Below are 15,470 nucleotides of genomic sequence, written 5' to 3' on the forward strand. Positions count from 1 at the left end.
ACTCTTTTCTCCAAAATGAAATTCCAGAAACTGTTTTAAGATTCTAGGGAGGATGGTTAAAGCCCTGGGTCTGACTGGCTGCTGCTTGCGTTCGCTTGCATAAGCATTGTCAACTGTGCAGAATAAAAGAAACCCTTGCAACGTTCCGTTTTATGCTGATTTCCAATTGCTGTGCTATTTCCTCTCCTGGATAAGGAAAACCGCAGCGGTTCTTATGAAACTTTAAGGCTGATCTCATCAGAAAAAAGGCTGAACTAGCGGAGAATATAGGCTTTTCCAAAAGCTTTCCATCAGGCAGTGCAGAGCTTTCCTTTTCTGGTTTAGAGATATTAGACCATACCATGTGAGATGCAATTCTGGATCTTAGTTACCACGTTGAGGGGTTCTTTTTTTGATCTGTGAGCATTTTGAGGTCTCCTTGCACGTCACCTGGAAGCTTAGCACCAGAAGAGATGCTCTCTAATGCGAGAGTCAAACCCTACACCTCCCTTTGGGAATGAATGGGAGCTCGTGCGACGCTCTGCTCCTCCTGGAGCGCCAGCAGTGGGCTGGTGAGTGCAAAGAGCTGTTTCACAGGCTTTTGTTCAGTTACAGAAGTGAGGGAGTTTTGTCATTGAAGTGCAAAAATTCGGGTTTCTGTAGGTGGAAATATTTTCAACTTTGTCGTTTGTGGGAATGGAAACACTTTCTGCTTTTTCACAATGTAACGCAGGATAACCCTGGTTTGGGGAACTGCCGGGTGTTTGCCTGCATCCTTTGACTGCTGAGTGAACAGAGTCTTTGTAACCAGCAATGGAGACATGATGCTCTTTGGTTTTGTTCTTTTAGATCCCTGTACGTCAGTGATCTATGAAATGGCAGAGAATGGAACAGACTGTGACCAGAGACGCATAGGAATGAGCAAAGAACAGCACAATGGAAACTTCACAGGTAGGTAGGAAATGTCTTTGTGTTCTCAACTGGTCAGCTTGGGGTGTAAGTGACCGGCACAAGATGCGAAAGGAATTTGTGTTGCTGTGCTTTACACCCTGATAATGCAAAAGGAGACACCTGAATCAGTACTAGAAACTTCAACCTGAAATCTAGAGAGCTTATGTAATGTAAAGCCACGGAAGAGTTTCATGCTACGTGTTGCCATTCAGCTTACAGACTCTTTTCACTGTTCTAATTCTGGAGCTCGTATGCACGTGACCCTCTAACACTGCCTTGGGTACTGGTAGGGGCTGCAAGCTAAGAACTGAACTGTGTAGAAGTCAGGCTGTACGACCCCACCCTTTGGCACTGAAGAGTTGGTACTGGTAATAAAATCTTGTGCTCTGGGAGAAATCCAGTTTTCAATCTCCCAGTTTCTAGCTTTTCTGTTGACAGTCAGCTTCACTGTAATTTATCATTTTCAATTGTACATTGTTGGCAAAATAGTTAACAACTTCATCTCCTGCCTTGCCCCTGTTTTTCCTACTGGCATGTCTGAAATCAGCTTGGATTGGTGTTCAGAACTTGGAAAAAGTAACGGGGAACATCTAATGAAGGCCATTGTGTCACTGAATGCTCTGTGCTGTGTGTAGTATGGAGATGGCTATCATCTCTGTTTGTTTCCTGTCAGCCTTGAATGTGCCAGTTCCATATTTAATTAAGTTTTGTAATCAAGTGATTTCTCAAGTTGTACACAGGCTTACACCACTCTGCAGTCTCTTACGACACTTACTAAAAACATACAAAGTAACAAAAAACCCAGGGTTGAAGGATTTTTATTAGACATATTCAGTGGAAAAAGTAGGGAACAGAACTTCTAGAGCAAGGAATGCAGCAAGATTGAAAGAGAAATGTATGTGTATATGCATGGAGCAAACCAAAGCCTTCCTGGGGAATGTGGGCGTCCAGTACTTGCTGCTGTGGGATCTAAACCAGCAGGCACTTACAGCTAAAGAACACAGCTGAGGAAAATAAGATGGGCTGTGTGACTGAGGTACAGTTAGTGCTACAGTGAGCACTGCAATATAACCAAATTACTGTGGTTAGAAGCAACAAAATGTGTAGTGCCAGTTGAAGTGAAAGGACTGTGGTATTTGAGTAAGCCCTTCCCACAGGATCACAGCAGGACTTCCCATCTGGCAGGCTCCTTTTGGAGAAGGTGATCAGTGTGGCAAGGCTTAACATAGCCCAGGGATTCTTACTGGGAGGACAGATACCGTTATCCAGTTACACGGTGACTGGAGTGTGTAGAGAGCACATGTAATTCAATCTACTTCGATTGGAGAAGTCTGAGAATAACTTTGGAAGAGAACCAAATTCAAAAGTTCAAAGCGAAATGTGGTCTCTGTAGTGGGCAACAGAGATGCCTTTGACCTGGTGTATCAGCTGATTTGAAACCAATGGTGCATAAATGCTAATACGTTTAGCAGACTTCTTGCACCGTGGGCCAATTCCTGAAAGGCTGTCAGCCACGTGGAGGGGAAAAAAAAAAAGCATATTTCATTTGCTGGAGGACACTTGGTTTCTGGTGGCTTTGGAGCAAATGCTTTGTGATCAGTGAGGACGATGAGTGGAGCTCGTGTTCACTCCCTAACAGAACAAAACGTTATCATTTGGATGGAGTAGAATCTGAAGCGTCAGCCTGTGCTTTCATATTCCTGTTGCTTTTCGTTTGCAGATTCCTCTTTGTTGAGTGAACGGAAGCGAAGGGACCGAGAAGAGAGGTTGAATATTGTCCTCTGGAGACAACCGCTTGTTACCTTGCAGTATTTTTTCCTGGAAACTCTAATAAACTTGAAGGAATGGACCATAAAGTAAAGATAATTTCTTTAACTTCTTCTAAGCATTCTGGGGAAACTCATGCTATGATTCAGTAGGTCTCTCTGACATCTCACTTTCCCTGGTGATTCACAGCTTTACAGTTCTTTTTCCAGAAAACATATTAATTTTTGTCCCTTTAAGGTGCCCACTGGAACATACCACGCTTCCAGCTGCGTACCCAGACCCTCTGCCTAAATGACATAAGTGTCAATACAGTCAGGTCTCAATGGAAGATAATTGCAAACTTCCTTCCTGAGAGTTGAATGCTTCCATTTGGAAGAATGGGACAGCATTTAGGGATCCTGAAGGCAAGAGATATTGTATTTAAAACCGCAGTGTTAAGCACTGATCTTTTAATGTATGTGTTAGTATCACTTAATGGTCTTTGAGTGACTTAGCTAGGGCAAGGTTCAGGATTACGTGGAATTTGTGTTGATGTTTATGGTGCTGCAAAGAAGACTTTGCTTCTAAGCTATGTGGTCCCTTTTATAGAAGGAAATTACTTATTAAAGCACTTCTCCTAAGCATCGTTTACACCCTGGATGGAATGGGCTTTTACTTTAGTTAGGACTGCTAATTGCATATCTTCTAACATCTCCTGCCAATGCTCCTCTGCAGAGAGCTGAGATTGGTGATAACGGGCTCTGTTCATTGGTTCTGCTGGGCTAGGTTTGAGGTGCTGACACATAAGTTCAGTTGATACAAACTTCTGTTTTCCGTTTTCATCTTCTGCAATGAAAAATAGCATAATTCATGTAGTGTAGTCTTAATCCCCTTTTGCAATCCCCAAGATAATCCAGCCCCCAAAGCCCGGTTATTTTTTACATTGCTTCAACTATCACTGGAAACTGTTTCTTTGAGCCCTGCTTTCCCACATCTTGCCTTAGCTGTTTTGAACAATCTCCAACCATTTCCTTAAACGCAACAGAGAGAACATTTGAGGTGTTATTTTAAGCTATTTCCTGGCTTTCTAGATATTTTATTACAGATAGTGCTTGCATCCTCTGTTGCACAGCACATCTATGTTATGTACCACTACACAGCACAGAACTACGCAACCACAGCTGTGTTGTGTAGCATGACCGTGTCTTTGCAGAAAATAACAGGCTGTATCATCAGCTGTGAAGATGACCTCAAATTGAATCCTCATGGTTTCCTGTGTTCCACTTGAGTAAATTGCTATTTAAATGATGACAATCACTTGAAAATCTAATTCTAAGTGTAGTGATACAAACAGCACGACTGTTTTTAAAATTAAAGGTTAAGAGTATTTTTTTTTCTGCTTGCTTAATATGAAGCCTTTGTGAATGGATTTCTTTATTACACTTCCCATATTTCTGCGTATTTCTGTCTTTTCTTCCATCTAAATAGATAACTTACATTTACAGTTTGCTGTGCCTGTGATTTTATAGCGTTAGATGACAAAATAATGAATATATGTGGCCACACCATTAAGGAATATGTATCAAGGAGGGTTATTAAAACCTTGTAAAATTTGATGCATGCAAAAGTAGCTGGCTGTCCAATTACTTAGCAAAACACTTCTCCCCCTTACCTGCAGTAGCTTGCTGATACTTTGTAGTCAGTTAAAATGTACATATCTCTTGGGACAGCTCAAAGGGTAGTGTTCTCTTGGAAGAGAAGCAGAATGGTGTGCAGATTGTGGCTGTGGCTGTGCCCACCAGCTCATGGTTTGAAATTAGCCCTTCCCTTACCCACCCACATCCCCTCGCCCAGGGCCAGTGCCTGCTTTGTACTTTGCCTGATCACGAATGCTGCTGGTGGCCCTGGGTTTGAACAGCTCTTGTTGAAGCTGAACCTTTGATGTTTAGGTTGTGTTTGCTTTCGGACAACGACTTTGTTTTTCTTTATTTAAAAACGAAGCAGCAAAGTAGAGATTTTCCGTAGGAATAAAGGCTCCCCTGATATTTTTGGGGAGGTTTGTGTTTTTACAATAGCAAACTTTACAGCTGCCATTGTGCCTACTGACTACATCCACACGTTCCCACTCTACGAAGTTAAGTTACTTTTAAACGAATGCTTAATTATGAAAAACCCTAACTGCCATTTGTCTTTTAAGATTGTGGCATCGGCGAAGTATCCTGGTGTCTTTTTTACTGATGCTTGCAGTGCTTACAGCTACGTATTATGTTGAAGGAAGACATCAGCAGGTATGACGTTCTCAAGTGACTAATGCTTGTCCCTGTGCTAAAGTAGATGTACTGGGAATTGAATGGGGGTCTTCATGAGATTGTAACGTGCCTTTTGAACCCCCTCTTTGCTTAAGGTTTTTTGTTGATCGTGTCATGACTCCCCTTGAGTCGAGTGTGGGTGAGTTGCAAATGAAAGCTGGGGGAAGATCAGCTGTATCATTTCATCTATTCTGTTGCATACGTAGGTGTCCCACTTCTCATCTGTTCTTGTCTGAGTAAGCACACCTCCAGTGCTGCAGCACTCCTTCACTTCTGTTGTTAACGAGTTTTTAATAGTGGTGTGAGCTCTTGGGAAAATGTTAAACTGAGTCGTGATAGAACTTCATGGGTTTCCAAGAAGTGTTTCTTCTGCTATGGAAGGGTGTCCTGACCAACTAGGGCAGGTGTAGATCTTGACATAAAATGGCTTCATGGCTCAGATCTCCATCTCTGGTGTATCTTATGCTCCTGTTGTCTCAAAATGGCTGTTTTAAAAACTTAGTTGTCTGGGGTTATGTGACAATTAATGCTTTTGTATCGCTTGAAGAAGTGTGAGCACTTGCCCTAAGCATAAGGAGAAGGCGTTGTCTGCACCTTTCCCATCTCCATTTCTCCTGGTGTTTCAGATTTTCCCTGGAGGCAGTCCTTGTTAACCCAGCAGGGCATTTCCTTGTGTAACTGGATCATCTTAGCACTGTTACTCTGAACATCAGCAGGTTCCCAAACTCGGGGAGCTTGTTTAGATTCACGCTGCTGTGGTGGTGCTCTAACTGGTGGACACACAGATCTGGAGCAGGAGTCCTGGCTTCCCGGAACGGGTCTCGTAGTGCAGTGAAATAATGCTTCAGCTCATAGCATCCTCACTCACTCAATCCCCAGCCCAAGCCCTAAGCAGTGACCATTTCTTGTTCCTGATGCCCAAACGCCTTCTTCATTAAAAACAGTCTTGCTTTGGTGCCGTTATCAGCGTGAAGACCAGAGCTGGACGCTCTCACCATCTGCCACTAGATGGCTCTTACAAGCTGGTGTTGAGGTGTTTGGCCCTGGGGTTGCTGCTGGCCGAGTGCTGCGCAGGGCTTGGCAGAGCAGTGCCTCCCCAGAGCTCTGCAGGAGGCTGCTGGGAGAAACCTGCACCTGTGGGGCCAGCAAGGCTGGTGCAGCCTGCAGTGTCCTCAGTTTTTCATCCATCTCCTTGAAAACTTGCTGATTAGAAGGCCTGTCGGCTTTTCTTTACAAAGTGTGTTGTTTTCTGTACAAGTCTCTCCTGCAATCGTAGTAAGTTGCAAATAAGGAGAACCTGGGATTCTGGTTCAGTTGTTGTAATGCAGACAACCACCTGCGTTAGCTTGTAGCTAATTGTTTTTTCTCTCTTTTGTGATTCTTCTTTCAGTATGTGCGGTACATGGAGAAGAAGTTCTTCTGGTGTGCCTATTGGGTAGGACTGGGCATCCTGTCCTCTGTCGGACTTGGAACAGGTCTTCACACCTTTCTGCTCTATTTGGTAAGCATATTTCTGTCCCATGTTTTATCTGAATCGTGTATTTTAATGGTTGCATGGTTTTAAGATCTTGTGAATAAAGGACCTTCCTTAAATCCAAAATGTAAAGCACTTCTGAAGGGAAAGGAATACTTACTGTAATGCTGCAATGCACTAGTGAGTACTAACCTTGCTCTATGTGCATGCTGTTAACCCTCACTGCGAAACAGAGTCAAAATCAGCAATGCTCTATGCTGTAATTTACTGCAGTAAATAAAACATGTAGTGTGTGCAGCTCAAATGTTTCCATTAACATATTTTCAGCAAGCTCTTCGTACCTTAAAATGATCACTTTTCTACCAGAGAGCATAGGAATTGGCAGCTGCTTGGAAGTTCAGTCTGTATTTGTTTTGCTGTGAAAATAATGGCAAGAAAAATGTTTGTCTACAAGGAGAAAATACCCCGTGTTGTTCTGAAAGTGTGTCTGATGTTGTTTATCTCAGCTCAGCTAGGAAAGTTGGGGAAATGTTTGGCTGTGTTTTGCTTTTGGCCATTGGATTAGTTCCTTGTTTATGAAACCACTGTCCTGGATTTAAGAGAGGGATTCGTGGCCACAAAATAATTAAAACCAGTTTATGCAACAAATGTCATCGTGTATTTGGGACAATTACAGATGTTTACTTTCAGAACTGCTTTAATCATTAACAATAACACAGAAAGCACTGCGGGAAACAAGGAGCTCGTGTTTTTCCACGCAGCGAAGCAATGCCTGTTAAATCCAATGGCATCTGCCTTGGCTGTGCTGGCAGCGGTGTCAGCCTGTTCGTGTGGCTTCTCTCCTAAAGGCTGGAGCCTGAAAGTGCAGGAGAAAGGAAGCTGCTGCTAAACAGAAACAAATCGATGCACACGCAGCCTTTTAGGCAAGGTTTCTTCTGACCAAAGGGATCGTGTGTCTGGGCATCCTCCTGGGAGCTGTTTGGAGAGCTTATCGTCACCGTTCCTGGTCTCAGTTTTTACACACGTGGTGTCAGAAATGTAGCAATTAACAAACGTTTTCCGTCGTTTGCAAACTGCATTTGAAACTGGATGCTGTTTTGTTGTACGCTGATCTGAAGCAGAATAGGGAGGGCTCTCATTTTGTGCTGTGGGTCACTCCGACATCGCTGTCCTGTGAGGTTGTCTTTGTAAGCCAGAGCTTTTTATTTTATTTTATTCTGAAAGAAGCTGGAATGGACTGACCTTTCTTCTACTCTGTTTTTGAAAATCCAGATGTTTCCTTAGTTCTAAGTTACGTTCATTCAGTGTCATTGCATATCACTTGAGTTTTCCTGCGGGGTTTGTGAACGTAGTGGCAGTGTTGGGCCACGACCTGCTCTGACACTTAAGTCATGTATATACGCGATGTTATTTCTCTGTTGGCTTAATTAGCGATTAGCAAGGGCTGTAAGTTCAGAACAAATGCACTCCTGGGGGACTGAATGCATGCCTGGATGCAGAAGGGTCTGTAATGTGGTGGAATGCGTGTGGCTGCGTGCCACTAGATGGCAGTGGCAGTGTAGGAACACAGGCTGCTTGCCCGAACTGCGCGTTGCCATTTTAAATACCAGACCTGCTAATATTCTTGTCGATGCAGCTACATCAGCAACACACATATGTAATGCACTCTCTGTATAGTATAACCCAGTCCTCGATATCCACTGAGCTTGAGCTGAAGGGTGAACAGGGAACAGGGATGTAAGGCAGTTGCTGTCACTTTTAAGGGTAAATAATTTCAGACTTCTGGATTTAACCACCTGCGAACAAAGCAGTTAGGAGCTGCAGCTTTCAAAAGGAGCTTTAAAATAATTTACTGTTCTAATTGTGCAGCAGCCTCCTCTAAAAGTAGAAGTCTAACAGTTGTGGCGAAGTTGCTGTATTAACTTTCATATTATCCACTTTCCATGTTCCATATACTTTAATTACGTTTCTTGATTATGGTAAAACTCATTCTTCCATTGATTCAAAGAAATTGAAAGTTTAAAAAAAAAAAAAATCCTCCTGTTCTAATGCCTGGATTTGCAAGCAGCAGAGAACAGACTCTGTAAGTGTTTTAAAATTGCTCGTAATTAATTGCTCATTTAAAATCTGTATGTAGGGTGAGATTGTTGGGAATGCAATTACATGCCTGGAGAACAATGCTCTCGGGCCCACCCATGAGCTGCTGGGCTCTTGTTGGTGCTTGCAGCATTGTCTCAGCCACCGAGGGCCGAGGGGTAGGAATTGCTGGCATGTAGGCACCTGTTGGTGCAATGTGCTGAGCTGCTTCAGCTGTGACACAGGTGCATCTCCTGTAAACACAGCCCTCTGCGTGTAGGGCAGCCGTGAGCTGGGCGCTTCGCTCGCAGAACTAGTTGTGCAATAGATGCAGCATGTGAGTGACTCTGATGTTTTGCTTTCCTGGCCCGGTGTGCTGTTTTTCCAGTGTCGAGAGCTATCATTTGTCTGGATTCTACAGAGCATCTACGCCAGGCGCTTTGTTGCAGGAGAGATCCTGGGGCGAGGGTTTGGAAACAAGCAGGTTGGCTGAAAGCGGAGCTTACAGCCCCAAGCAGCCTCTGTCTGGGGGCACGGCGCTGCCCCTGCTTACTGTCAGCTCACATCTGCTTCCAATTTTGTTGGTCACCAGAACGCTCTTGCCAAATGCATCTTGGTCTGGGAGGGAAAGGTGGATTTTGTCGGTTTGATCGCAGGCTTTTTATTGCTGTTCCTGCGATTCGAGGACTTATTACGTATAATGAAGGATTTAAAGATGATCTGCTGCGTTGGTTCCCAGTTCAGGGCCGTCCTCTTGGACGTAGCCAGCAGCAAGTGTAAAACTTGACATGGCTTTTTGGGAAAGGATCCTCTGGCTGCAGCTGGCACCGAGTACGGGGCTGGCACAGAGCAGCTCTTCAGCGCAGCGGTGTGGAAGCCGGCCTCTCTTCCAAGAATCCTCTTTATTCTGACACTTTCCGAACAAGTCTGCTGGTTTTTTTCCCCCAAAGCCCATTAAAATTGTTTCAGGATTCTTTAAAAACAAGACTTTAAAAATAGTAATCACGATGTGGTACTGTAGGAAATAAAGCTGTTAGGATTAGTGGCTCCAAGGACCGGTTTTAGCAGCATACGGGGCTGTTGTTCTTGGGGCAGAGTTCAGTCTCAATGTGTTTGCTCTTACGTTGCTGCTATATTAAAAGACAAACGGCATGAATTGCCTAATTGCTGGAAGATGACTTCTCAGGAATTGCTCGTGCTTGTGGAGTGAAGGAGCAGGCGGTGCTAGGTGGGGTGCTGGGCTGGAGCTGCCCACTGCCATCTTCGTGCTGCTGCCTGACTTGGTTTCGATTCAGCTCTGGCAATGGATTGCAAAAGATGTGATTGAGGGAGAGGGAATCAGCTTAAAATTCATGCCCACCAGAAAGCCTCGTGCGAGAGCCAGCTGATAAATGTCCCTTCTGTATATGTGCTCTGCTACAGTCTGTAGTGGTGGGGGATGAATGGGAGCGAATTCCTCGCAGGTCAGAAGTGCAGCGCGAGTTCTGGCTGTCTGCAGTTGTTTGTGTTTTTGTTTTTTTTAAATCCCCATCTCTGCTCGCTTGCTGATAGAGCCAAGTGGAGCAACTGCCGGAGAGCTCTGCTCGGTGGCCGGGCTGCAGAGCAGCACAAACAGGAAATGTGAGGTACAATAGGAATGCTTTGTGCACGGAGGTCAGAAAAGAGTTTGGGATTTTTTCAGATCCGTGCTGCGTGGGTTTGTCACCTAATTCTTCCTCGGGCGTTCTGCAGCAGAGAGAAGGAGCGTGGCAGTAATTTCAGGCCTTGAAAAAAGACCGAAAACTGCCTTTAAAGAGAAGCACATTGCAAAGACAGTGCCTTCATTGACAGGGCTGACTTTGGGGAGCCCGCTGGGCTTTATCTGGGCTGGAGGGTTCAACATCTTGCTTTTGTTCTGAATTGGTTCCAGAGCTTGGCCGTGGAGAGAGGTCGCATTTTGGCCTCCGGAGAGCGCGGCGGCTCACAGCCAGAGGGAGTCACGTTCTGGCCCTGTCCGAAATGAGCTGGGCTTAGCATGGGAGCACTGAAAATCCAGACACGCCGTGCAATCATGAGCTTGTTAACTTTTCCCCCAAAAAACCCAAAGCGTTGTTGGCGTGAATCATTATAAAATGAATACCCCCACACCCCTTTTTCCTGCCAGGACTTCCGAACTCTTTTTGGAATCACATTTCTTTTGGTGATCCAGGCCCAGGAGCCAAGCTCGTGAGGAGAACTGTGATAAAATCACAGAAGTGGTTCTCCAAAGAAAAGCTTACACAACAGGGCTTACTCCAGTACTGTGAAGTACACGTTACAATTTGGAAATGCACAGAATATATTCTCATTCTTTCCCCCATTGATTTGTGACTTTAATACAGCGGTATTTTCTTAGTGATTGTCCACTTCAAAAGAAAATTGCTCTTTTTTTTTCAGGGGGGATCATTCAAAATGATCGTGAATAACTCAGAAGTGATATGTTCTGTGTGTATAGGAAAAAAGCCAGAAGGAGAAGCTGAGCTGCCCAGCCAGGTGGGGGACACAGCCACGCTCCCCCCCCAGCACTGAGTTATTGTTAAGTGTTCATATCCAGTCCTTGCAGCTCTTCAATTCTCATTAATTGGCAAGCCTAAAACAAAGGGAATAAAACCTGGTTTAGTCTAATATCTGTGATCAGGTTACTGCTATTGAGCGAAGGCACTTAAAGAAAAATACACGGTGGTGCAGAAGACAGAAATCAATTGTAAAGCAAGTTGAAATGGAGCCTGTTTGTGTAAGGCTGGTATGCAGCAAACTCTTTCATTTGTTTCCTCCATGCCTTTAAACCTACTTCCTCCAGCTGTCCTGCACTCTGCACAATGGAACATCCTGGAATACTCGAATCAACACAATTTACAAAATCACTTTTTTGCTTACCGTCTCGTGTTGGGAACTGCTGCCTGCAGTTCACACGGGCTCTGTTCTGCTTGAAACTGCAGCATCTGTATTCGTGATGTGCTGATGAACCGGGAGAGCCCGATGGGTTGAAGGGAGTGCCTGCTGCCAGATGAGCTGAGTAACCTGGGTGCCTTCCTTGCATTTAAAACTTCAGAGCTTAAACATGGTATTTAGAAGGGAAAAATGTTCATTTAGAGTCTGAGTGATGTGAGCATGCCCACTGTTGTTTTATATGTTGAAATATCACTTGATACAGCCAGCACCTCTGTTCATGTTCTTCTGGATTATGCTGTGGAGGTAACAACTATTGCAGCCCAAAATGAGAGGCCGTGACCCCCACCCCCACTCCATCCTGGTGCCTTAACGCCGGGGGAAGCTGCTCTTCCTGCTGTGAGGGTGGCAAAGCCTGGCAGAGGGCTGGGGAATGGCTGGAAGCAGTGACCTCCCTCCTGCCCCACTGCGAGCTGCTGGGCCGCCCGAGTCAGCGCCCGAAGCGGGGTGACTGCCAGTACCATACGTGGCCTCCAGTGCTGCTGGAAGCGCTGCGTGTCGGGAACTGGACAGTTTATCTCAAGCTAGAACCGTGGTAGTAAATGGGAAGCGCCTCCGGCTGTGCGAGGTTAGCTCCCTTACTTTGACTTTTCAGAAGTCTGCAACATTTTGATGTCATATTAATGTTTAATCCATATTGAGCCTCTTGGGCAGTTGTAGGGGCTTGAGCTTGCCCTGAGCTGCAGGGTCGGTAAGGCGGTCAGTGCGCCGTTCTCTTCCTTTCAGAGGTTGGTGGACTTTACCTTTCAGATGCTGACACTTGGTTTTCATTATCTGCTCTTGATTTCCTTGTGGCTGACCCTGGCTGATGGCTGCTGGGAGGTCACGTCACGCTTTCTCCTCACTTGGTCTCGCGCAGCCTCTGCTCTGTTGGTTGTTTTTTTTTTTCCAAATGAGCAGCCTGAACTTTGTACTTTTCTCATCTTTGCTTCCTTGAGCAGACTGGAAATAATGATAACCGTGCAAGGCAATCTCTAATTGGAGGCATTAAAGGCAATCATCACTGCTAGTGTCAATTTGAGTAGATGCTGTGATTTATTCCGTAGTAATAATAAGTGGCTGACTAAGAAAGGGCGAGGAAAAAATGCTGACAGATTATTTTTGTCTTCTGTCAGCACCAGAGTATGAACTTGGATTCTTCCAGTTGTGCCTTTTCCTGACATGGGTCTGTGTGACTGCTCCTATAGAAAGCAGCATGGGCATGGCTTTACAAAACGTCTGCTTTTCTTGTTACTCCTCAAAGTAGCAACATGGCCCCAGTCTGCATTCCGTGGGACCACGTGCCTGCTCCCTTGGTGGTTCTTGTTCAGTCATATTCAGAGCTTGTGGCTCATCGTTTGGAATTTCCATCAGCTCTGCGCCGTGGGGCAAAGCTTGACTGAAGGGGGAATGGAAACTTGCTAACAGACATGTGATTGTAAAATTAATACATTGCTTGAGATGCCGTGTTGGTGTGCTAGAGCTAGCCCTGGCCGCCCGATGGATGCTTGTGTCACCGGAGGATGCTGTAGGTATGGGATCCTTCTTCATTCTGAGACCCCTTTTTACATCCTGTACTGCATACCTGACAGCACATTAAATCACAAGACATTTTAATCTCGTCACACAGACGGACAGCATATTTACTGACCACCTCCAGACCCAGCTTTCCTCTTGTAATCACAGAGCCGTTTTCTTTGTGGGCAGCTGTCAGCTGCTCCTGGAGATAAAAAGATGCTGTAAGATGGTGTTACTTTCTGGAGAGGTGTAGTGACTTCATGGATAAGTATGAGATGAGTCGCAGCTTGGGGCAATGCTTGCAGGATGTTTCCCATGAGAAGCAAGCTTTTGCTTTTCTAATTTATCTTAATCAAATATAGAATGACATGTTTCCCCCCGTGTGGAAAGGCTGAGTCTCGAGGCCGGTATGAGAAGCTCTGTATCCATGGAGGAAAACAGATTTTTAGTGCATTAAGTTCAGCAGCGAGTTCAGGGTAATATTTTTCTTGCTGGCAGACGTATCGCTTTTCTTTGTGAAATACTTCTGAATTAGAATGAGTCTAAAATTATGTCTTCTCCAAAAACAAAAGGTTTAAATTAGATGCCGTTGTTCTCGTGCTTGCAGCACTTGAGCAGGATGGCTGTTCTGTGCGGGGGCACGGGAGAGGAGCGCCTTCAATATGCAGTTGTTTGCAGCTATGGCTTTGTTCACAGTCTGGATGCACAGGGTGATTAATAACATGAAAATGTGATTCACTCTTGATTGGATATGCAGTCATTTTTCTTCATGGTGAAGACTTTTCTGTTGCAAATAAAATGAACATCAGTGTGCTTTTAAAGATCTGGATTTTGCCTTGCAGAGGTGAATTTCCAAGCGTGATTTATAGATTTAAAAAAAAAAATGGCTGTGCTTTCTGGACATTTCATAACACATTTGAAATAACTTGTTTCTAAGGATTAGCAGTGTCTATTCTAACTCAAGTGACTTCAGTCACTAAACTTACGAATTCTCTGCAGGCCTGCGAGTTCAGGAGTTCGAGGTTGCCTTCTATAAGAGTTGTGCAAATAGGGATTTCCAACCCCCCCCCCAAGATTACTGTTACTAAAACATAGATTTATGTTGAGTTGCTCTTAGTGACCAGCTCTTGTCCTGTTTGATTTTAAATGGCACAGATATTTCTAACAAATCGCATTCCAGCCTGACCACAGGCTCCTGCTGGTCGTCAGTAGTGGCAAGCGAATGCTTCTAGCCCGAGTCAGCAGAACGTTTCTCAATTTCTCCTGTGTTGGCCCTTGTGAGTGCCTCCTGCAATTAGAAAAAAAAAAATCATTGGAAGAGGGTGAGGAAGACAGTTGTGTTCAGGATCTTACATGCCTTGAATTTCTGCGACTGTTCCTGGTTTGGCAAGCGGCGCGTCTACTGAGTCGGCTGGTTTTAGTGTTTGTTGTCTGGTATGAGGGTTCAAAGTAGTTTTATGGAGCTATTTTTAAAGGTAGAGTTGGAGTCACAAAGGAGATGTCTTAGAGGTTTTCCTAAAGCATTGAAAGAGGTAAAACCTCGGAGTATGGGCGGATGGGGAGAAGGTGGGAAGGTATTGCTTGGACAGGGTTAGAAAATGGTGTGAAAATGAGTCCTGCTGGCTCGAAGGAGCACACAGTGTACATTGCCTGGGATTTCCCAAAAGTGGCACCTGAAGTTGGTTCCCCATCCTGTTAAAGCAGAGTTAAATCAACCCCACTGCTGCCCACAAAGCAAAGCGGTGCCTCTTCTGAAACACGCACACCCTCCCTGCAGCCACGGCCCCGTTCAGCCAGCCATTGTTTTGTGAGGTGCTTGGTAACCAGGCTCTGTGGAAGTGTCGTGCTCTGTGTGAGCTCCCGGAGCAGCACTCAAACAAAAGCAGATGTGGGGGGTGCTGCGAGCGGCTGCCAAGCGGTGAGCTGCTGGCCCTTGGGCTAGCAGGACAGCTGGGCTGCGCTGCGAGGACGTGGGGTTGTTCTGCTCTCCTTTGCCTCTCTCTGAATTCTAACACCCCGCACTTCGTCGCTCTTAATGAACTGTTTATGCTTTATTTCTTATTCCAGTTAAAATGTGGCTTCTGTGGGTTCCATAACTCCAACTTCTTTCCATTATAGAATTGTTTACATTGCAGTGGAAGAATTATGTTCAGTTGGCGTAGTCTTCATGTGGCTCATTGGCCATTTACAGCAGCTTTGCAAATGCCCTTTTTTTTTTTTTTTCCACTGGCTGCCACTGGTAAAATGTTTCCTTTTGCAGACATCTGTTGGTTGAGTTCTTAACATGGGGTGATGCTTTGGGACTGTTGGGCCGTTCCAAGGGTGGCAACCCCATTGGGAGAAGCAGCTCGTGGCAAGGAGCTCCTGCAGAAGGCATTTTGTCTTTGCATTCTCTTGGGAGCGCGGAGCCTTCTTCACGCTACAGCGTGCAGTTTGAGAAGAAATGCTGGCGATGCTGTCAGTGAAAGCTT

At 45.0% G+C, this 15,470-nt stretch overlaps 1 protein-coding gene across 3 annotated transcripts in view; it reads left to right on the forward strand.

Moving 5' to 3' along the window:
- Nucleotides 1–15,470, forward strand: part of VMP1 (vacuole membrane protein 1) — a 57,747-nt gene that overhangs the window by 5,015 nt on the left and 37,262 nt on the right. For 2 of the 3 annotated variants that reach the window (XM_021416171.1, XM_021416172.1), the window contains 4 exons: nt 829–930; nt 2,651–2,786; nt 4,874–4,964; nt 6,376–6,486. In XM_021416171.1, coding sequence (XP_021271846.1) covers nt 855–930; nt 2,651–2,786; nt 4,874–4,964; nt 6,376–6,486 — 414 coding nt within the window. In that variant the 5' untranslated portion in view covers nt 829–854. Of the gene's footprint in view, nt 1–828; nt 931–2,650; nt 2,787–4,873; nt 4,965–6,107; nt 6,261–6,375; nt 6,487–15,470 lie in introns of those variants that run through there. The other variant, XM_021416173.1, reaches the window with a different exon arrangement.

Source organism: Numida meleagris, chromosome 18 (genome assembly GCF_002078875.1).
Source record: "Numida meleagris isolate 19003 breed g44 Domestic line chromosome 18, NumMel1.0, whole genome shotgun sequence".
NCBI lineage: Eukaryota > Metazoa > Chordata > Aves > Galliformes > Numididae > Numida > Numida meleagris.